The sequence below is a fragment of the Agelaius tricolor genome, unplaced genomic scaffold (genome assembly GCF_023055355.1).
Source record: "Agelaius tricolor isolate 1412-34295 unplaced genomic scaffold, bAgeTri1.0.p SCAF_32, whole genome shotgun sequence".
In the NCBI taxonomy this organism is placed as follows: Eukaryota; Metazoa; Chordata; class Aves; order Passeriformes; family Icteridae; genus Agelaius; species Agelaius tricolor.
Window position 1 is genome coordinate 7,108,100 of NW_027269292.1, and position 22,294 is coordinate 7,130,393.

Consider the following 22,294-nt stretch of genomic DNA (forward strand, 5'->3'; position numbering starts at 1 on the left):
GATTGTTTTAGCAGCTTTCTCAATGCTTCTGAAATAGAGCTCATTTTTGCGCCAGTTAAAATGCTTATGCTCTTAAAAGCATTTTGCTAGTGACACAGTCAGTGAGATCAGCAGTCCTGTATTTGTCTGAGAATGTATGGCAAATTAAGATATAGAGTAAAAAGCTACTTACCTCTAGATATACACTGTTAGTTCCTTGACTGATCTCCGTATTTGCTTCATCATGTCAGCAATATTTCAGCTGGCAGCCTTCCTCATTACTCCCAGATGAATACTTCAGAGCATTAAGAAAGGATAGCTTTTGCTCTTCTGACTTTCCATTTACTACTCCTTCAACAGTTTAAAACCTTTCACAATAAAACTATGAACCCAATGAAAAAGTATATCCAGATTTTAGTATTTAAAACTCTTAAACAGCAAAAGATCTTCTGAGTCTTGTTGAAAAACGTGCCTTAAGATCCATTGATAATGTGTCAGACAAACAAAATACACTTTTTTTGGCCGTGAGAGCAGAGAAACATCTGTTGTTTGGGGTCATCTAAGAAAAAAAGACCTGTGCATGACCTCAAATTACCCTGGTTTATCCTTTCCTTAAGGATTAAGGGAAATACCAGAAGCTGTGTCCTGCCTTTGTGCCTGTAAGGCTTGCAGGTCCCAACCAAGCTGAGGACTGTAACTGAACAACTTTTTTTTTTCTTGTAGGGCTCAGGACTAAGTATTTTCTTCTTAGTGTATAATGTACCAAATGAATTCTTGTTCCACATCCCACCCCAAACATCCTGGAATGGTCACGGTAAAGACACTGTAGACTAGGGCTTAATAATTTAAGATGATCTGCAACATTTTTCCCTTTTTCCACTTTTTCACATTCTTCTTTGTCCATCAGGCATACATATATATCTCAGACCTATGCCTTGAGCATTTTGAATCAAGAATTGCCCAAAATGTGATTAACAAAAAACATTTTTAGGCATATTTTTGTAGATTCTGTATGTACAGTTCTCCTCTCATTTTCTACTATCCCTCTGCCTGCAGCATGTAACGGTTTTGACAGAAGAACCAAACCATACTAGTCTTAATAATATTAAGCAAGGAAAAAACCCACCAACATCTAAGAAGTTGTAAAGTGTTAATACTGTGCAAATATCTGCTGAAAAAGTCGGTATGATTTGGCTGTGAAACACATTCTTACTGAAGACCAGGCCTCTGAGTACTCTTCTCACACAAAAGTATTGAACAATACACATAGCCTATACCAATTCAGGTTCAGACAGTCACTAAAATCTATACATATGCATGTAAAAATCAGTAACTGTCACTTGAATGAATCAGAGGGAAACTTACTGTTTTTAATAACAAAATACTGCATTCTTTCACAGTAAAACCTTTTTATTATTAACCTAACTCATCCAGTGAATTTTAGAAGCTGCTTAGGATTAAGTTCATGATGGATTACACTTGCTCACAATCCCAAAGCTTAAATTTTGATTTCTGATCAGATGGCCCAGCACTATTAAAAAACCAGTAGCATTGTTTGTTTTAATTTGGTATTTTGTACACAAAGTGCAGCTCTTGTAAAGCAAAAGTCAAAGAACAAAATAAACACCTTTTTATTTAATTATTTTAAAAGAGAAACTAAATATTCTTGAAATCAACATGTATGCTGCTCTAGCCAATGCTATACTCAAGGGTCTGGGACATGAGGAAACAAAGACAAGTAGTTATGCTTATGACATTTTTTCCTGCTGGAAACGATGAATTGATCAACATGCCTTTCTCCAAGGAGTAGTTTGAATATTTTCATGAAGTTAACATGGAATATATGGACTCAAATGTTTTCTCTTAATATCTCTCTTAAAGCAGAGGATTTATTTTTGCAGAGGATATTCTTTTTTTTTCTTTAAGTACTTGTACCACAAAAAACTCAAGGACTCTGTAACCACTCAAGATTATGTAGAACAGCAGCACAGGTGGTATTTTCCATATAAGAGCATATACACAATTTTAAGCGAAAACCATGAGAAGAAATTGAAATATCCTTCCAACTTTTAAAGGTCTGATAATAAGAAAACATGGGGGGGTTCCTGAAGGTGCGTCTACCCTCAGGTTATAATAGACTTTTGAGAATCACATAGCAAAATCTGGAATTTTATTATACAGGGCACCACTGTGAGTACAGCTCACTATTTTTCTTGCCTTTATCTTAGCTCCCATAACTGATCCAATCTCGATTCCCCTACTGTACTCTCTTATCAATACCCTGCATTACTTGATATGCAAAAGCATTTGTACAAAATTTAAAACTTCTGGAAAAAAAAGAAGTATCCAAACAAAAACATTTACCTTTAAACTGGCAAAAAGGCATGCTTTCTGTGAGCAAAGTAATTAATGCTTTCTCTTTCTTCCTGTATACCCCAGGATCATAACTACCAAACTCTTTCACTGAAAGTTTTGCTACCAAGACAGTATCTTCAAATGTTTGCAACTGACAATATTCTTTGTAGGTACAGAAATCCCTTGAAAAAAAGAAAAAAGAAGAGAGAAATGAGAAAAGAGAAGGAAAAAAAAAAAGAAAAGAGAAAAAAGAAAAGAGTTGCATCAGGTAAATGGTAAGGATTCATTCATTCATTCAAGTCAGTAAGTTACACCAAGAAGAACAGAAGTTATTATGAATGTATTTACACAACTGTTAAAGTACACAAATACAGTGGTAGTACAAATGAAGTGCTTTGAGATACTGGTTTATACATAGGTTTATATAGACAGTGTAACTATTTTCTGCATGATGGAATTTAACTATTATGAGGACAAAAACTGCCCACAAGTGAGTACAATTCTAGAAATCTGCAGTCAACTTTTAAGTATAGTACAGCAATCTAATGGTCCAGATACATAGGATATAAAAAGGCTGCTTTTTTCAGTCCCTCAAACATTACACTATTAACCACAGATATTTACAAGGAAAGCACAGTGAAGTGTAGAACTGCTCAAATGGTAGTGCACATGCCTAAAATACCAAAGTTTATAGTAACTGAGGAAATAATTCTCTTATGCAAACTTACCAATCAATCAAATTCTTGACCTTTTCCACTATACTCTCCCCAAACACACATTTCCCCAGTGTGACCCAGAGTACACACAAGCAAATAGCTAATGTTATGAAAGCATCCAAAGAAGAATGATAATTCTTGGTACAGGGACTTTTGATAGGGGCAAAAAAGAATTTGTAAACACCCAAAAAATAAAAACTACTCTTCATAAAAATCTGAAGACCAATATACCTTTAAAAATTGTCTCCACTTCTCAAAATACCTAACTGTTCAAACAAAATCTCTGTACATACCTTCCAGCACAGAACTTGCCCTAATTTCAGTCATAAAGAATTCTGGTACTGTTCCAAGTACCATAAGGACAGAACACGTACTTTTACGAGACCATTTACAGTAACAGACAGTATGAAGAATTTCCCATATTTCATAACCAACAGGAGCCAACAATACCTGCAACAACCTGAGCATGTTGAGTCATTCATGCCTAGATAATTACTCTGGGCATTCTCAGGTTAAATATACTTAAGAATTAAATATGATATGCATCTGAATTGCAAAAATTATCAGGATTTTATGGCAAGAATAGGTTACTGTGTTTGTGGTGGTGTTATTTAGGGTTTTTTTTTGGTATAAGAATGCCTTTTTTGAGTCTTGGCATGTAACAGAAGGCCTAAATCAATGTATTTATTTTTAAACATGTGGATACTGAATGAAACATGCAAATTCACTGAAGATTCAGCAGCAATGTCTATTTTGCACTTGTAATAGTCTCCAAGCTAACCAGCCTCAGTGAAGAGGAAACAAAATTTTCTGAGTAAAAACAATGTTTGAAAGTATCCATTCACCCAAACTAAGCAGAGATACAGAACAAGCTTTCTAATTCTAAATCCCTCAAATGTCAGTCTTTTACTTGTTCTTAACATTCTTTACAAAAAAAGAAATTCATCATTACAATCTCTACTATACTTAAGACTCTCCTGCAGGGTATTTAGTTATCCTCCTCTATGAAACACAATGAGTATTAAAAAATTCATTTATGCTACACAGAAAGTTAAATGTCCAGTGTGAATGAAGACAGCAAACAGTAAAATAAACTTCTAACAGTTTTAAAAACTTCATGAAAAAACTGACTCAGAATGGGACAATACGTAAAAGTAAACAATTTAAATAACAGCAGATGGTTTTGATTCATTTACATGTTCCCTGGCAGACTAATCTTTTAAACAAGAAATTTCAAGTCATTATCTTTAGTTCAGGTTTGTTTATACTCTACATTTTTAAATCAGACAAAAGCAAGAGTTTTTTACAGAGAAGTAAGCCAATAATTTTAGCAAAATGATACAAAAAACTTTCTTAAACCAAGTAAAAGATTTATAGTTACAGTAGAATAATAAAAAGGGAGTAAAGTCTGCCGCCTGTGGAGGGAAAACTGAAATGGCCATCCAGTAACAGGCGGTGAACTCTGTAAACCATCTTTCTTTTCCAGCCCTGTTACCACAGGGGTCTCTTAAGGTCATTGGGTTTCTGGCAAAAGCGTCCTGTAATGGCAGCTGCTGGAGTCTCTGCATGTTCCTCCAAGAGCTTTTTAGGTCACATGGAGAACTCCAATTTCCGCTCTAGTTTAGGGTATATTTGCTAGTAAAGCCATTGGCAACATGGGAGATCAGCCATGCATTATCTGCCCTCCATGACAAAATAATTTTCACCGGTGCACAGCAGACTGGAGAACACTGGTAGTAACCCGAGCAGGAATCTACCAAAGCCAAAAAACAAGACAACATCAGCACATATCCTTCCAGTTAACATACAAGTGTCTCGCAACGTACTTCTAAACTATCAATTGCCAAAATTTAGGTGTGTGAATTTAAAATTCAATGAGCAATATAATGTTTCACATCCACCTGTAGCTACACAAAGCTCCCTATAATTTTTCTCTTTTATTAGAAGTTAACATGGAAAATTCACCTTTCCAGTCAGAGGGGATGTTTTGAAGAAAATTAGAGCATAAACATGTGCAGAAGAAAGAACCAACCAGATCAAAACACTATGAATGCACAGTAATAGACTCAATGGATATTTAATTAAAAAAATGTTAAGAAGGTAAAAAAGAAATTCATTATTTTCAACAGCTTTTCTCTGTCCATGGGACACTGTGTTAAAAGATACTTCTTGTATTTCCATAGCTTGACCTACTGAAGTAAGTGTAGCATTATCTCTTACCACTTTCACCATGAAAGTGAAAAACAACCATACGTCTCCGCAATTTAAGAAGCGAGAAACATCTAAGTAGCTGGATCTGTATTCAGTACGTGTTTCAGTTGTGAACAACTACAAATACGAAGGCATAAAGTATAGGCCAATCAATGCAGCCACATACCAGACCAGAATGTGCATGTTTCCTTCAAACAGGCTTTTCAATGCAAAGCTTTAGGTTTATTTTTTTGCATTTTTTGTAATATCTGTTTTTTTACTAAGATCTGATAACTGGTCTTTAAAGTGTTAAGCAGTTGGATCTTTTTAATGCTATACACTGTTCACGAAGCAGGTTGTGCAGAGTCAGCCAAGCACACAAAGCAGAAGGAGAAAACAGAAGAGAAATAGCAGGATTCTTCACCAACTAGAGATACAGGATTAATGCAAGCTTAGGCTTTATAGAGAAAGTGAGACAGCAGACAAGAGTTATACAACAGAATTTATTAAGGAACAGAAAAATCTCACAGCTTTTTTTAAATATGTAGCAAATCAAAGAAGCTCTTGAAATACTTAAGAAAAGTATCCCTCAACCACTAAGGTTCAGATTCCAACTGAAAGCTGTTATTTCTCATATGAAACCTGTTATTGCCAAAAGCAGAACAGACTAAAAAGCCAAAAGCTGCACACAGAAAGGCAGAGACTTCTACTGCACTGAACAGTGGAAAAGACTTTGTAATATCTAAATTCAAGTCTGCCTACCTCTGAGATGCTCATGGTCAACTATTCCTGTTAGTATGTGAGCGTTTCTTTTAAATACAGATCTGAACAGATCTGAGTATTTTTAAAATGAGAGTTCATAAGGCATGGAGAAGAATATATAACAGTGAAAAATGGACATGGCTGTAGTAGAACATTCCATTAATGAAAAGACAAGACAGAGCCTCATTTGAGCAATACTGTCAACTGAGTCTTCATACAGGTATTTTGCTTTTATGATTCTGAAGCAGATCTGGTTTTTAATGGATGATATACTGCTGCATCAATATCCTTGGAAAGACATGTAATTCTCATACAGCTAAAATTTTGACTTGGTTATTTTACTTTATTGTTGATACTTGAACAATTTTAGGGACCTTTAAAGTCACTATTATTGTCAACTCTGCTTAAGAGTCCAAGTAGAACAGCAGTAATAACTCAGCTTTTGGAAAGACGTTTGCTTTTAAGTTAGAGAAAAATCAGTGCTTCATCAAGCATCTGACCAGAAGGCACAGATACAATATGAGATCACACGAGTAGAAGAAGCAAAGTCGGATGTTTCCGAAGAGTTTTTTCCCCATCCCATACAAAGTTTTGGTGTCTAATGAGAAGCACTCACCCAGTGCTGCCTTCCAACGAAAGGAGACGAGCAGCTACTTGCCATGGTGTTCGAAAGGAATGCTATTCTGAGGTAGGGGAAAAGACAGCAATTTTTAACAGTTCCACTGCCCCAATATATAAAGATGTCTTAATAAAAATCCCAACCTGAACTTGCAGTAGCAACTCTATCTTTTGAGAAGCTCTGATTTCAGACTTCTGTAAGACATTTCCATCATATTAAGAGGCACGTAAAAGAAACAAATCATTAATCCTCAAAGGAAGCTGACAGGGTCAGAAGAACAACGCAGAATATGATGCCTATTAAGATGGATAGGTGGAGAAAGATTCGTGGATGCAGAAATGGAAAATGAAGAAGCACTGGAAGTATGGCACAACACTTAAGTTATTCAATGCCAGTGTTGGCTATAGTCTTCTAAAACCTTCTTCCATCAAAGAGAAATAATCAAATATTTCTTTGTGCAGCACTTCAATCTTTCCTTTCAACTACAGAGAATATCTCTATTACCAATTGGAATTTGCCACAGCTTTGACTGTTGGGTGCTGAACATGTTACATTCGAGAAAAAAATATTAAACAACTTACAGTGTAACCACGAGCAGTCAGACTGAACCTTTTGTTAAAGGAAATGAAGACTACTCACCCATAACTAGACTCTTGAGATGATCATGCTTTCAGGATGCAGTCTGTACATGTGGACCAGCAGGACTGATTCAAAGCAGTTTTTACTAGAATACTCATTACCTCATTTACTACCTCCTTTATTACACCTCTTCATGTTTAAAAACTTTGTGTAAAGGAGACTTAGGGAACAATTCACTCAGAGTTCAGGAGCAGATGGATCTTTTAATAGTTGGTATGATTTTCTGTCAAACACACTGCACACAGAGCTGTAATTTAGGTTTGCTTTAAACTTGAGCACACCACTTAGAAATGAATCGAGTATCGATGCAAAGGCAGAGAGGAGAGATGATCTACTTATTTTAGAAGTTGTTTCAGTAGGTAACTACTTTCACTAAGACCTCTATTTTGCCTTTCTTTACTTGTGAGTGGTCTTAATTTTATGCGATAGGTTCTTCACATATTTTCTCCTTAAACATTAATTCCTGTTAAAATCATTTTGTCTCAAACACCACACCAACTCACCCAAGACATTTTCTTAGCTTTTAGTACAAACAAAGAAGTAGATTTGAAACTCTTACACTGTACAATCTGTTCTCCCAATCCATCTCACTAATGACACAAAACATCTCCACTTCTTTCACTACCGTAATCATACATAGGAGGAAATTGTGCCTTTTCATTACGGAAACCACGCTAACTTCTCCAACATTACATCTGCCTCCTCGGTCATTACTTACCACAGATACAGCTCCCCCATACAGGAAAACAGCCTGCACTTCTTCATCCTAACCAGAATTTGCAGTACTCCAGGAATACACATTTGAATAGACTGCGCTCGACCGCTCAGCTCCCACTGATGTTTATCACTGTGAACTCACAACTTGCAGGTTTTTTGCTGTTGCATTCACTTCATATAATCCAGAAAAGTACTGAATAACATGTGCCATATAATTTACATAATTTCATTAGAAACACTTAAATTTCACGAACCACTTTGTAAGACACAGCAGTTGTTACTCCAATAAATGCTTGTTACTTAGTATTAGAAACTGCATGTCTTTTTTAAGGAGAATGATTTAGGTGCTATGCAGACACTATCTCGGATGCCGGGAACGACATCTATTTTCCTATGCTTACCAATTACCATTTTTCCACGAGCATTAAATTTCTCTGAGAATGCCTAGTTTTCCTAAGAGAACTCCAGTTCCTATTATTTGCATTCACAGCCTTAGTTTTTCAGTTTCAGTCTGATTTGATCAGAATTCTGTTTGGAAAAAAGAAAGATAAACACGTGGAGTAGTCATCTTTAAGAACTCTATGAGTAACATCTGTACATTTCATTGTCCAGAATTTAACAAGCAGCAGCCTTTCCTTTAGATAAATAAAGGTGGAGATTACAGATGCGCTGTCGCCTTACCAAACCAAGGCACAAAGTAAATGATGTCTCAAATACTTTAGGTTTTCCTAAGAACAAGGTATACAGATAATGGAAAACTCATGGCTATAACTGTTGACCTAGCTAACATCTAAGGATAAATTCTGATTACAGAAGAGCTACTATTATGAAAAATGTAAAGAGCATAAGCTATCAACACCTACAACTTGCACCATCCTGCCTGCAAGAGAGTGACAACTGGGAAAATGAAAAGCGAATTTTCTCTAGCAAGCTCAAGCAGTAGTGTTATAAGCTAAAGTCTAAGTAAAGTGTTTCAGCCACGCCACCCAAGTTGCAGAAGATGAAGGCAGGGATTGGGAAAATGAAAACCATCCACTGTGGAAGATGACTGCGTTTGGGACTGTTTAAAGAACCTGAAAGTGCACGAGTCTGTGGGACCTGATAACACACGTCCATCCACGGGTTCTGAGGGATCGGGCTGAGTAAATGGCTACACCACTATCCATCATATTTGAAATGTCATGGCAGTCCAGCGTAGTTCCCTCTGACTGGAAAGGGGAAACCATAACCCTCAGTTTTATAAAGGGAAATATGACACAGGGAACTACAGGCCAGTCTCACCTTAGTGCCTGGCAAAGTCACATAACAGATCTTCCTGGAAACTATGTTAAAGCACATGGGAGAATAAGGAGGCAATATCCCTGTCTCTAAACTGAAGAGACGCAGATTTGACACACGGACCACTTGGTGGATAAGGAATTGGCTGGATGGTTGCACTCAAAGAATTGTGGTCAGTGAGTTCGATGTCCAAGTGGAAAACAGTGATGAGTGGTGTTTGTCCCTCAATATTGGGACTGGTGCTGTTCAAAATCTTTGTCAGCAACATGGACAGCGGAAACAAGTGTACCCCCAGCAAATTTGCTGACAACAACAAGCTGTGTGGTGCAGTCAACCTGCTGTACAGAAAAGGATGCCATCCAAAGAGACCTTAACAAGCTTGAGAAGTGGGTCTCTGGGAGCTGTGTGCAGTTCAACGAGGTCAACTGCAAGGTCCAGCATGTGGGTCAGGTCAGCCTCAAGCATAAGTACAGGCTGGGTGAAGAACGGATGGATCGAAATTAGCTCTGGGGAGAAAGACTTGGGCGTCTTCATGGATTAGAAGCTCAACATGACTCAGCCATGTGCACCTGCAGCCCAGAAAGCCAACCGTGTCCTGGGCTGCATCAAAAGAAAAGTGACCAGCAACTTGAAAGAGGGGATTTTTGCCCTCTATTCTGCTCTTGTGAGACCCACGTGGAGTACTGTGTCCAGTTCTGGGGCTCCCAACACAAGAACAATGCTGACAATGTTAGAATGAGTCCAGAGGAGAGCCACTAAGTTGACGACAGTGCTGGAGCACCTCTCCTATGAAGACAGGCTGAGAGAGTTGGGGGCTGTTTAGTATGGAGAAGAGAAGACTTTGGGGAGAACTGAGAGTCGCCTTGCAGTACCCAAAGGGGGCTTACAAGAAGGCTGAAGAGGGGCTACTCTCATGGCATGTAAATAGTGACAGGACAAGGGTGAACGGCCTTAACCTGAAGGAGGGTAATTTATTTATTAGGAAGAAATTCTTTACTGTAAGGGCAGTGAGGCATTAGACCAGGTTGCCTAGATAGCTTGTGGACTCCCCATCTCAGGAAATGTTCAAGGCCCGCCTGAATGGGATTCGGAGTAACCTGGCCTACTGGAAGGTTCTCTGCCTGTGGCAGGGGGATTGGAACGAGGTGATGTTTAAGGTCCCTTCTAATCCAACTCATTTCCCCTGCAAATCTCTTTCCCTCCAATTGCAACAGGCCCATGGGAATCTGTTAAAATTATACTACAGTTACACACTGTTATTTGGTCACCATGAGTAAATACCAGCACTGGTTCACTGTCTTAAGAACTAAATTAATACAGCAGTCAATGAATTATTAGTTCTAACAAACTCAAGAGAAGATCCTGACTAGGCTGCTTTTGAGACTGTAAAGAAGTCAACCAAGCGGTCCTGTACTTGGAGCAGAGCGTTAAAAAGAGCATGTACGGAATGTGCCATTAAGCCAGACGGTACTATTGGCCCATATCACAAATTACACATCTGGATGTTTAAAGACCACTCAGAAAACAGCCTAAAGACCACTCAGAAAACTGCCCACTGCCCTCACAATGTTCACATTCTACAGGCCAGGCAGAACCAAAATGGATCTACAAGCCCAACTGTATTACTCGTATCTTGAAATGTTTACAATAGCGTCACCTGCACAATGAGCGACACGTCACAAACGTAGCAAAAACATTAAAGGTGTAGTTGCACCCAAAACAATCAAGGGGCATTGCTGCATTTCTGTCTGTTACTGCTATAACTCATTTATCTGACTGTTAACAGAGACAAAGCATCTGAGATTTGCTCAGAATGCCAAAGACCTGGCATATACATTTTGCCACGAAACCATCTTTATATTAAAGTAAATGTTCAGGGAGAAGTCTGCATCACAGCCTCACATAATATCCAAGGTCAAAAAGGACCCCTGGAAATCACGTAGCCCAATCCCACTGCCCAAAGTACAGGCAACTAGAGCAAGCCACTCAGGACAATGTCCAGTTGGGCTCCAAGTAATTTGGAAAAGGGAGACTCCACCTCTTTGGGCAACCTGTTACATTCCTTGCCCACCTTCACAGTAAAAAAAGTTTCTCCGTATGTCTAAACAGAATTTCCTGTATTTCAATTTGTGCCCACTCTCCAGTGTCCATTCACTGGATATTGCTGCAAACAGTCTGGCTGCACCTTCTTTACATTCTTCTAACAGGTATTTATTACAAGATCCATAACTATGCACAATTCTCCCCTTTGTTTTCAAACTACTTAAAAATACTTAAACATGAGAATTTCTGGTGGCAAGAATAGCAGTTCAGTGAACAGTATAAGATGGTGAAACTTGTACCAAAGCCAGTACAGAAAACCTCACCTACACCCTATTCTTGCCCAGTCATTTCTGTTCCTGTTCATCCCTTGTGCAAGCACAAGTATCTGTGCAGCTACATGGTGAAACAACTCATTCAGCTTAAACTCCCCGCCACCCCAAATGCCACTTTGCTTTTATCACAATGGAATTGTTTCTCCAACCCACTTCACTCTCAGTCTTCATTAGATTGGGATGTCCAGTCTGAATATCCATATCCACCTGGCCCCCATCTAAAAAACTCTTCTTTCAAGCAGTAAGATTTCATACGTAAGAACATGTACTATCCAAAAGTAATTAACTCTGCCAATTAAATGATGAAACTAAAAGGAACCAAGTTAATTTTTTGTCAATGTGCTCTGTCAACAAGGAACAAGTCCCTGGCAAAAATTATGCACTTGGAGCTCCCTCACAGTAGTGAGGCATGATGGAAAAACCCCTAGGTCACTGCAATAGTCCCCCTAACATACTGCTTTCCCAGAAATGTTGCAGAATGTCTACAGATTGGCTGATCTCCATTTTATAACTAAGACTGAAAGTAAATTGTACAAAGCCAAGCCACACACTGTTTAGGACAAGACTGTCAATATGCTGAGGAAGGAATGTTTTAGCTACAGCACAGAGTTAGAAACACATTTCACACTGTTAGCCCTAAAAAGAAACAGAATTTCTTTGCTAAGTCACTGTGAGCAGCAAGGATGACTTCAGTGCTGACTATGAATCATTATTATTTATCCTCCTGCCATTCTCTTCAAATGAGCCTTCTGCAACATATTCAGCATCCATGTATGTGGCCTCTTATGGGCTCTGAATTAAGAGCACTGCACTACAACTTTCTTCACTACTGCACCTTCTATTCTTCACCAAATGCTTCTTGCCTTTTCTGCACCAATATTGTCTGCTCTGCTGATTTGGAAACAAGATTCACTACTGTCTCTTACTCCGCTTCTTCACTGATAACAGGTATAAGAAACTCAATGAGTCAAGAAGCTAAATCCCATAATAGTAGGTTAAAATGCTGCACCTCTAGAATTTTGCATCCTCTCATTGCTGTCAAGGTAAAAATAAAAATTTCTTTACACCCACATCATTCAGGCTAAATGTCAGGCATTTACATGAATGAACATCACCTGCAAAAACAGTATGAAATTACATAAATTACCTGGTAAGATATTTTGGCAAATTAACTTTATCAAATCGCCCTCATTTTTTCCAATACACAGATTTATTTTTTTTTTACCTGCGAAGTTGACATGCGAGAGGTATCTTGTCGGCCTGTTAAATCAGATGAGGAGATATTGACTGGGGCACCACGATGCAATCTCATACTCACTTTCCTTTCTCGTTCCATACCGGATACTGGCCGAGGAGAGGTGTTGGCTGTGAGAAAAACAGTATTAGATTCTCATAATGAGAAATGCCACGTTAACACAGTCACTGGAAAAATTACACTCTTGCTGTTTGCACATAAAAATTCCACATAACCAAATGAGGAATCAAGGCTGTTGTTTGACATTTCATAGAAATACAAGTATCAATTGCCAGGCAATGAGCGCATGTAAATACTTTCAATCTACTAAAAATCAAGGGAGAAAAAACCAAACCAAAAGGCCTAACTCTGCCCAGACACACACTGCCAATTAGAGTAGTCTACAAGAAGCACTTACCCAGCTACTTGCTGACTCACCAGCATGTGAAGTTGGGGTAAGGGGAGTAGGAGGAGCTACATCTTGCGTTCCTCTTATCCTGCCAGAAGCAGTGGAGGGTAATCCACGTACAGCTGGATTTCGTGTATGTCTTAATCTTTCCTCTCGTTCCCGCCTTTCACGCTCAGCATCTTCAGCTGCTCTGCTCGCACCCTACGGATCAAGAGTAGTGAACAACTTCGGGGATTATTGAGCTTACAACTATTTGTTTATAAAAGTACTGAAAAAGAAGAACTGGACAATGTGTGAACCGAAGTTTGAGAAGGCACCGGCTGCTTTGGTAAAATTTCTTGAGAACTGCCGTAAGTTTTGTTCATACAGCTGCTCGGATAGTCTTCAAAATGTTAATGTACACATGTACTGTTATGGCAGCTGGACATCTCCTCAAATGTAGCAAATGACCTATGTTAAAGATCAAGGTGGGAGAAAGTAGTAATTCCACAACCTAGCCTGGTGAGTGCCCTAAAGGATCTAAGAAGCCTTCCACATTAAAAGCCTTGTAACTGTAATTTAGCTGTCATCCAAGCCTTATAGCATGGATCCCATATCTCCGGCCTTTCTCCTCATTTCCTGATCTTTCTGTCTATACAGTAGAGTTACTAAGAGGAAATATGGAGGACAACCTTACAGTATCAGTTAAGGTACTCAAAACTAACAATGCAGTAACAGAACCCAACCAGAACAATTAAAAATTCAAAGTTTTAGAAAGCTATGTGAGCTACTCACAAATTTCAGCATGTTCCAGTCAAATACATAGTCATAGGAGAATCCTTGCCGATGAAAAAGGTTTCTGAATAATTGCCTTAAATAGGAATAGTCCGGCTTGTCATCAAAACGCAAAGAACGGCAGAAATTCAAGTATGTGGCAAATTCAGCTGTAATTAAAGGAAACCTGTTTTTTATCTACAGCTTCACATTGGCTTTTTGTAATTCTGAGTCAAAAATACCCAAACCACCCCAAACCTGAAAAGCAGGGAATCTTCTTAACATAAGAAAAAGAATAATGATCTAATACTAGAAATCCACTAAAGGAAACACTATCATGTCCATCCTGAAAAAGAAATTATTTTTCTATCACAGAGCAGGCAGAGATCTCATTTTTTCGACAGCACAGAGGACCCAATAACACAGTTCTTTAACCAACAGCTGGTGGGGGAGAAAAGGTTTAAAACTTTGCTTGGAACATACTGAACACAATTTATTGTGGGACATGGAACAGCATTTCTTTGTTAAGACACATAGAGATTCATGTCTGCTGTGTCACAAAACACACAAAAACTTTATCTCCCAGGTAAGTCACGCCACATTTTTAATTTACAATAGTCTGAACACTTGTTTTTAAATGGCAAGCAAAATATTACAAAGGAAAAAAAAAAAAGAATACTGAAGTGAATTCAGTGCACCAGAGAAAATCAGCAGTATCAAAATACTAGCTTTTGACTTTAGGTCTTCCCAAATGAAATAACAGAGTAATTTATATTAAGAAAGAAATTCTAACTAACGGCACAAGAGAATCTGATTAGCCTTCCCTGCCTGTAAACCCCAGAGAAAACATGTAACTTATGAATGTAAAGGAACATGTATGAAGCAACATTTGAAACACATAAAAAATGATGCATTTTCACACAACCCAAACAAAAACTATAGTTCTTGTCATTGTAACAAGAAGGTGAAGAGACAGAACTCTTTGTGAAATGAAAATAGTCTCTGATCACAGCTAGTGTTACTACATTTTAAAACAAATTGAAGTATCATTTTACAATACTCAAAAATGGCTTATTATTGTTTAGGCGTAAATAACAAACTGAGAAACAGAACTGCTCTGAGGCATGACGCTAGGATACAGCCATGATTCATACGCTTCTCACAAATTCTAATCCATCAGCAGGCAAAACCAGATGAACCTGGGACGATAATTCCCAAGCAAAACAACTGCAGTAGAGCGGAGATGCATCTGACTACACAATCCAAGAAACAGTACCCACACAGATAGAGAAAAAGGCAGTTTGTTAAAATGCTATTTGTCTGTTGCCAATTATCCAGCCAACAGGCGCACAAAAAATACAGCGCAAATTAGGGTACCATGCTACCCTTCCTCTTGAGGGCACTTGAACAGTTGAGACAAGGAACCCCTAGAAATGCTCTATGAACACAAAAGATCTGTCTTCAGCATAGTATTTTTACCATACATGTGGTAAAATCATGGGGAGATAAGGAAGGGGAAGAGGAGAAGGAGAGAAACAGATGGTGAAAAAGAGCAGTAGAATTTAACATAAGGAAAGGAGATGTACCACTAAAACACGAACACATAGTCCTAGCGTCACAGAAGAGTAACTTACAAGGATATCCTTTACACAAAACCTCAATGGGTGTAGACATTTTCTTTTCACTGATACGTTCGTATTTCTGTCTCTTTGTTGCTGCTTTCAGTCCCTGCCAGGGGAGGGAGCCCAGGTTAAAATACATCAGTACATAGCCCAAGGACTCCAAGTCATCTCTGCGAGATTGCTCTACAACAGCATAAAAAAGTGAACTCATTAGGTTTCATTTTCTACTGGCAAAACAAAAGTCTGTGCAACAAGATTGTTATAAAAACCCTTACAAAAACAAGAGACAGCTGAGTGTTACTATGCCCATGACAAACTCATTCAGTAAAAGAAAAGCCTTTTATCCTTGCAGTTATTAAAAAAAGTGCTAATTCCCAAGCATTACAAACTCAGACCGAACAGACTAATATAGACTGAATCCCACTTAATAAAGATATACAAGGCCATGCAGGCTGTACTCTTAGTATCAAAAATAGGGACTGTCTTCTATGCCTCCACAAAGCAACATCCACTTGCACTAAAATTACATTCATCGACACTCTTGAAGTTTCTATTTATTGCTTTCCCCAGCTCACCAATTCCAAGATGAGTGTTGATGGATGCATAACGGGCAGTTCCCGTTAAGTTTTTATTTTCACGATATGGAATATGTTGATGAGTTCGAGCATCTCGATACTTCTTTGCTAGACCAAAGTCTATTATGTAGACAAGATTGCCTTTCTTCCCCAGGCCCATTAAGAAGTTATCAGGCTTCACATCTCGGTGGATGAAGTTCTTAGAGTGAATATATTCAATTCGACTAATCTAAATATAGAACCGCAAAAAAAAAAAATCATTGTTGAGAGACTAAGCACACATCTTTTTCTGACAAAAACACTAGAAATGGTGTCTCAATAATGAAAGAGGCAACTCCCCTTTCTATTGTAAAATATAAGGGAATTAAAGAGAGCATAATCTAGAACATAATCTAGAACATAATCTAGAAGACAACAGACAAACCTTCTTTCCAGCTGTTTGCCTGTGTGTATTTTACAAAACCAGGACAATTTGCTTCCAAAAACTTTCTTGGGGAAATTTCTTAGTCTTTGAGCAGTGCAACACCCGGTTTCCAAACAGCGCAGTTCCAGTTTTTAAAGAAGAATTGGTAATCACTTTTCATGGGATAGTTTGGATTTACAAAAACAGAGCTACTTTTGATTTTTTTCTCTATTAATACAGCCAATTCTGCTCTAAATTTTAGAAATAAAATGTATATGATAAAAAAAATTCAATATCCCAACATATTTCACTATAAAGGTAACAAAGTCATTTCCTACCATTTGGTCAGCAAGTAATAGGACTGTCTTGAGACTAAATTTCCTTGAACAAAAATTGAAGAGATCTTCAAGACTCGGTCCCAACAACTCCATCACCATAACATTGTAGTCCCCTTCAGCTCCACACCACTTAATTGTGGGAATACCCACTAGGAAAAAATAAATCATTTATTCAGTATAACAATTTGATTTATATAATTCATGCACACAAATCTTCAAGGCTCTTAATATTAATTCTGAGTGTCATTACCATGAATGTTTCCATTTACAGCAAAGTTTAATATTTTATGTTCAGACATTCCAAATTAAATGTGGGACAACTTCCAGCATAATCAACACAAAATTATAGCAACAGAGGTCTAAAAATAGCCTTTTTACTTTTCCCCAGAAACCTTCTAGTCTTCATACTTATCTTGTAACTTTAAAGCATTGAGCATCTTCGTTGGATTTGAACCCTAAGCATTTTACCAAGAGTGATATTCATGTAGTCTCTAAGATGCAATAAGGCAGAAATCAGGAGTCTGAAAATAAAACCCTGACAAACCACTAGATACTATAGTCTAGGAAAGCCTTAGAAATTAACTTAGTTTTAAAGCCTACAAAAGCACCATGAAATATCTGTCTCCTTCATCAAAATTTGCAATGAATTTCTGCCCTTCCTTCATATTCTTGTCTTTCCTTCAGTTTCATGGTATTTGCTGTTTGGTGAATCTCCACCAAAGTAGCATTGTTCATGAGATGCATTATTCATTCAGTTTTACAGCATGACAATTAGCCCAAATTTATGGAGGAAATCAGGAACCTTATTTCACAAAAAAAATGTAGAAATGCTCAAATATTTTTAAATAAACCTGCATGTAGGTAGTCTTATTCAGATTTTCAAATGCCTTACTCAGAGTTAAGTCTATGCATTTTGGTGTGAAATGCCGTAATTCGCTGAATTTACAGGAAGCATGATATTCTATGAAGGCTATTTCGGTTACACACAGGTGGCTACCGAATGAGGCGGGAATTAAAAAGTAGCTAAATGCAAATACACATTATTATCAATTTCTAGAGGTCTTATTACCCTACTTGGCATGTACTTGAGATACAGCATGGAATGTACTCTTTATGTAAAGCACATCCTCATTTAGGAAGAATTCAAGGGACTGTGAAACAAACACAAAACTAAACTACACAGAGTTTATGTCCCAGAACTGCACAGGAATGTTACGTTTCCAGAATTCCAAAATATATGAGTAAGTTACTGTAGCAAAGCAACACACAGTAGCTATGAAGTTGCTGCACTCCAATTCTCCACTACTAGTGCCATTTTGTCTTTGAGCTCTCCCAGCAAGGAAATATTTTTAACACAGAAAAAATAATACTAACATGTACAACAAAAATTAACGTCATTTTCAAAAGTTTAGAATTGTGCTACAATAATAAGCAAGTCAGCTGAAATGGTCTAAAGTAGTGGTTACCATCTTTCACTGATCCATGAGAAACAGAAATAAATCACTGTTCTGGGACGAAACTTTGTTTCACATTGCACAAGGTCCTCCCACTTTAATATTTTGGGAACCATGAGAAACTCTGGAGGATCTTACTGGTTATCATGAAGCGTGATAGCCATGGATTTAGAACTGCTCCTCTACAACCCTTGCAGAACTAAAATGCTGCTCTTTATCTACCCTGCTGCCTTTCCCACCTTCTCCTTATTTCTCAAAAGAGATCCGAAACATTAACTGTCAGGTGGCAGACAGATCAAAGGTGTAAAAGCAGTAAAATCTTTGAAGAAGGAAAATAGTTTGCTTGCCTCCACCCTGCATCATTTTGTAGATTTTACTCTCGATGTGGAGCTGAGGATGTTTGGTTTTCACACATTCCAACTTTATTGCAACCTCCTCTCCGGCAGCAATATCAGTTCCTAAAACCAGAAGAATTAAAACATTGGTGAAAATATTTTTAAGATGCATTTCCTTTGCCAAGACTGAAACAAAATGAGCATCAACAAACTACTCCTCAATGGTAAACACCCAGAGATTTAAGTACTTTCAGCCAAGATTACCTAAAAATTCTTCTTAAACTTTACAGACACTCTCCAACAGACTAGGATTACAAGAGAAAACTATTGTATAATGAGAATCCAAAATTGCTGCTCTCCCATTGGAAAAAAAAAACAAACCACCCAAACAAAAAACCCCCAGAAAAAGAACAAAACTAAACCAGGTGCATCCTCTCAGGGATGTCTTTCCACTTCCAGTTTGTGGCAAAAATGGTCAGAATTAATCTTTATGAACGTGGCACATTGACCCGCCAATGGAAGACGTACTAAGAATTCAAATCACCTCCTCTTATGTCTTGGAAATAGAGGCTACAATTCCCTTAGATCTCAACTTAGTCCGGTTAAGTACCCTGACACCTCATTTTACTTGGCTGGAAGGCAGCTTATCTAGACTAAAGAATGTGCAGTCTGCAAAAGCTTTCTTTAAATCTCATTAAATTCTTGTTTTAAGAATCAAAAAAGGCTTACCTGTTCACTTTCAAAGTATGTAGGGAGAAACTGACATTCTTAAATAGAAACAGTCAAGAAAATACACACTCTCACAGCCAAGCAACTTACAAACTATAAGAAAAAAAGGAAAGAGCAAAAGGAAATGTGTGACACTTCACGGACATTATCTCCAAGTCTCTCTACTTTAGGAATTTGGCCCTTTTCTGCTTTACCTCATGGTTCAGGATTATGTGTACATCACCTATAGTTCAATCTGATCCCCACTTTCAAAAGTCTAACTAGAGGTTCCTCTCTACTCTGACATGTCTTCAACACCCTCGTAGCTGCATTTAAGACAAAACCTGGGGACTGGAAACAGGCAAAAATAGTCAAATCTTCATCTTCAAAGCATAAAACGGAGCTGGGAATGTACACTGAAATAATCTAAAAATTCACTGAGGCCTATCAGAAAGCATGTCTACTTAAAAATAAATCTTGACTTCTGAAATAACTTTAGAAATTATTTTAAGACACTTGTGTCTACTTTACAGTCTGAACAACAGAGCACTAAATGGATTTTTTAAAAAACTGACCACAAGGCTTCACTTCTTGAGAGACAGTAATTCTCCCTGGAAAAATAAATGCCACCAGGATCTTCCATTAAGGTACTTCCAGGCTAGTTCCATGCCTGAGCCATGCTTCATGTAAATGGCATGACATTTGCAGTAAGCCCTGAGACTAAATCCATAACAATTATTTAGAAATAAAAAAAATGTAAAACCCAGAGGATTTATTGCATAGAATTCAGTATGGCATTAATATATACACTAGCATACAGGGAACTATTACTTTCTGTGCAACTTCACTGGTGTAAGCTGCATCCATAGAGACAAAAGTCACACATAAACGTTTATTTCACTTGATATTAATACTGTAATACAATCTGATTTATCTGAGCAGTAGTCAAGTTTAAATTTTTCAAATAATTTAAGACTTTTCAGATTTTAACTGCTGTCTTAATTGTCCCCCAAAATCCCAGTAGAAGCTAATAAGGATTTTTGCACTAGTTTTACCACAATCTTCTATGGTCACATCTTCAATCTTCTATACATGCACTGCAGAGAGGAAGAATCACATTCTCTGACTCTAGACCATCACATGCCTTCAGTTAAAAATGCATATTTTTTATCAGGCATATGATCTGTCTTATGGATAACCAGTATTTCATTTGCTGTAAACAAGCAGCTTTAGGTAATGAATTATGTTGGAATACCAGCTGTGCACTGCAAGATGTACAGAAAAACAACCCCCACCTCTCATACTGCATGCACTGCAAGCGTACCACATAAGCTAGCAAGTGACATTATTTTTATCTTCCACAAATATGCAGTCAATGAAACTTAACCCTTGCAAGTTCCCCCTTCCCTGATCTGCTTTTCTAGGTTAACACAATTTTCAAAAGCAGAATACTTGTGTCTATCAGACAGGACATAATGCTCATATTTCTTTGGATTTAATCCACTTCACATGGCTTGAGAGTTTGCGGAATATGCAGAGTATTTTAAAAATACCTGCTTTCAAAATGTTTTGCACCCACTACCTGTGCTTGTCATAAACAGTAGCAGCAGGCTATGTTAGAGGACTGTAATAATGGACTGGCAAAGACAATTCCAGTCCTTTATATTTTACAAATGCACAGCAGTCACGATTAGTGATGGCCAGCAACAGATTAGCCAAACTACGAGGATTATCTGAAGGATTTAAAGTTTTTTTTTACTGCAACCTAATCACTTGTATTTGTGTAATTTTTTTAGGCCTCATAGGAGAAGGAAACATCTTTCTGACAACAATTTTTCCTAGTCCACTGCAGCGTTATTTAACCGCGGAATGTTTCCTTTCCAAAACGTTTTTCCGAATGCGATGGGTTGTGGGGTTTTTAGGGTTTATGTGATTTTGGGTTTTTTTCTTCCTTGCTTTGAGATGAGGCGATTTTTACCCTTATGCCCATTTTACAGACTCGAACGGTGCCCAAGGTCACTAGACAACAACGAGAAGAGGCAGCCGAGTAAACCAGAATTCCCGATTTCCGCACTATCCAAATTAGGACATGATGTCAACGAAATATTAAATTACTGCTACTGTGTCCCTAGCCCAGCCCAAGTACTCGCCCGACCTGGCTAGGCCCTCGATGTTCTCCACACAGCCAGAAAACGGCCAGCGAAATCCCCAGCGAGCCATCCTCCTTACCCAGGTAGATATCCCCGAAGGAGCCACTCCCGATCTTCCGGCCCAGCCGGTACCGGTTCCCAACCCTCAGCTCCATGGCGGCAGCTCGGCTCGTCAGCGACCCGGTTCCGTTGCTCTGCCCGGCCTGCTGGCTCTCGTTCTGATGCCTCACAGTCCTACGGTTTCGGATGCCATCGCGGCTTTGGTCTCGCCGCTCGACACTAGCGAGACAGTCAAGCCCGTCGCCGCAGCTCCCGAGCAAGATGGACACGGATTCCCGACACGACCGGCGCCTCAGCCCCTCCGGCCCCCAGCCACCATACTGCGTGACCTCACTTCCCTAGCGACGGGGGCGGGGCGCGCTGCCGCAGCGACGGGCGCGCGCGGCGGGCGGGGCGCGCATGCCGTCCCAGCTCCCCCGCCCGCCGGTCTCTTGGTGATCGGCTCGGCAGGAGTGCCTGCCCCGTCTTGTCACGCCGTCCCAGCCACGTGCCGGGCGGCAAACGAGGCCCGCAGTCTTCCCGGTGCGTGTGGCGGCGTCGTCGTCCACGACGCCGTCGGTCACCGCAGGGGAGATGAGCTCCGGCAGTACTGCGTTCCGAGGAGTGCCCGTTTGACCGGGAAG

The 22,294-nt window shown here is 38.8% G+C and overlaps 1 protein-coding gene across 4 annotated transcripts; it reads right to left on the reverse strand.

Moving 5' to 3' along the window:
• Positions 1–1,586: 1,586 nt before the first annotated feature.
• Positions 1,587–22,028, reverse strand: CSNK1D (casein kinase 1 delta). Of its 4 annotated transcripts, none has more exons than XM_071451498.1 (10): positions 21,691–22,028; positions 18,766–18,876; positions 16,965–17,113; positions 16,224–16,452; positions 15,661–15,831; positions 14,048–14,196; positions 13,303–13,474; positions 12,856–12,995; positions 6,619–6,685; positions 1,587–4,803 (listed from the first exon to the last, which is right to left on the reverse strand). In XM_071451498.1, the coding sequence occupies exons 1-9, from the start codon at positions 21,764–21,766 to the stop codon at positions 6,653–6,655; spliced, it is 1,230 nt and encodes a 409-aa protein (XP_071307599.1). In that variant the 5' UTR covers positions 21,767–22,028; the 3' UTR covers positions 1,587–4,803; positions 6,619–6,652. The 4 variants fall into 4 exon arrangements, with proteins under 4 accessions (XP_071307599.1, XP_071307600.1, XP_071307598.1 ...); XM_071451499.1 differs by lacking the exon at positions 6,619–6,685 and adding an exon at positions 19,483–19,575; XM_071451497.1 differs by lacking the exon at positions 6,619–6,685 and having other exon boundaries at positions 1,587–2,516.
• Positions 22,029–22,294: the final 266 nt, after the last annotated feature.

Coding starts and splice junctions, on each gene's coding strand:
- CSNK1D (XM_071451496.1), bottom strand. CDS start 21,766: ATGGAGCTGAGGGTTGGGAACCGGTACCGGCTGGGCCGGAAGATCGGG. Junction 14,197..15,660: donor TTTGTGTAAAGGATATCCTT/GTAAGTTACTCT, acceptor CTTTAATTACAG/CTGAATTTGCCACATACTTG. Junction 13,475..14,047: donor ACTGGAACATGCTGAAATTT/GTGAGTAGCTCA, acceptor CTTGATCCGTAG/GGTGCGAGCAGAGCAGCTGA.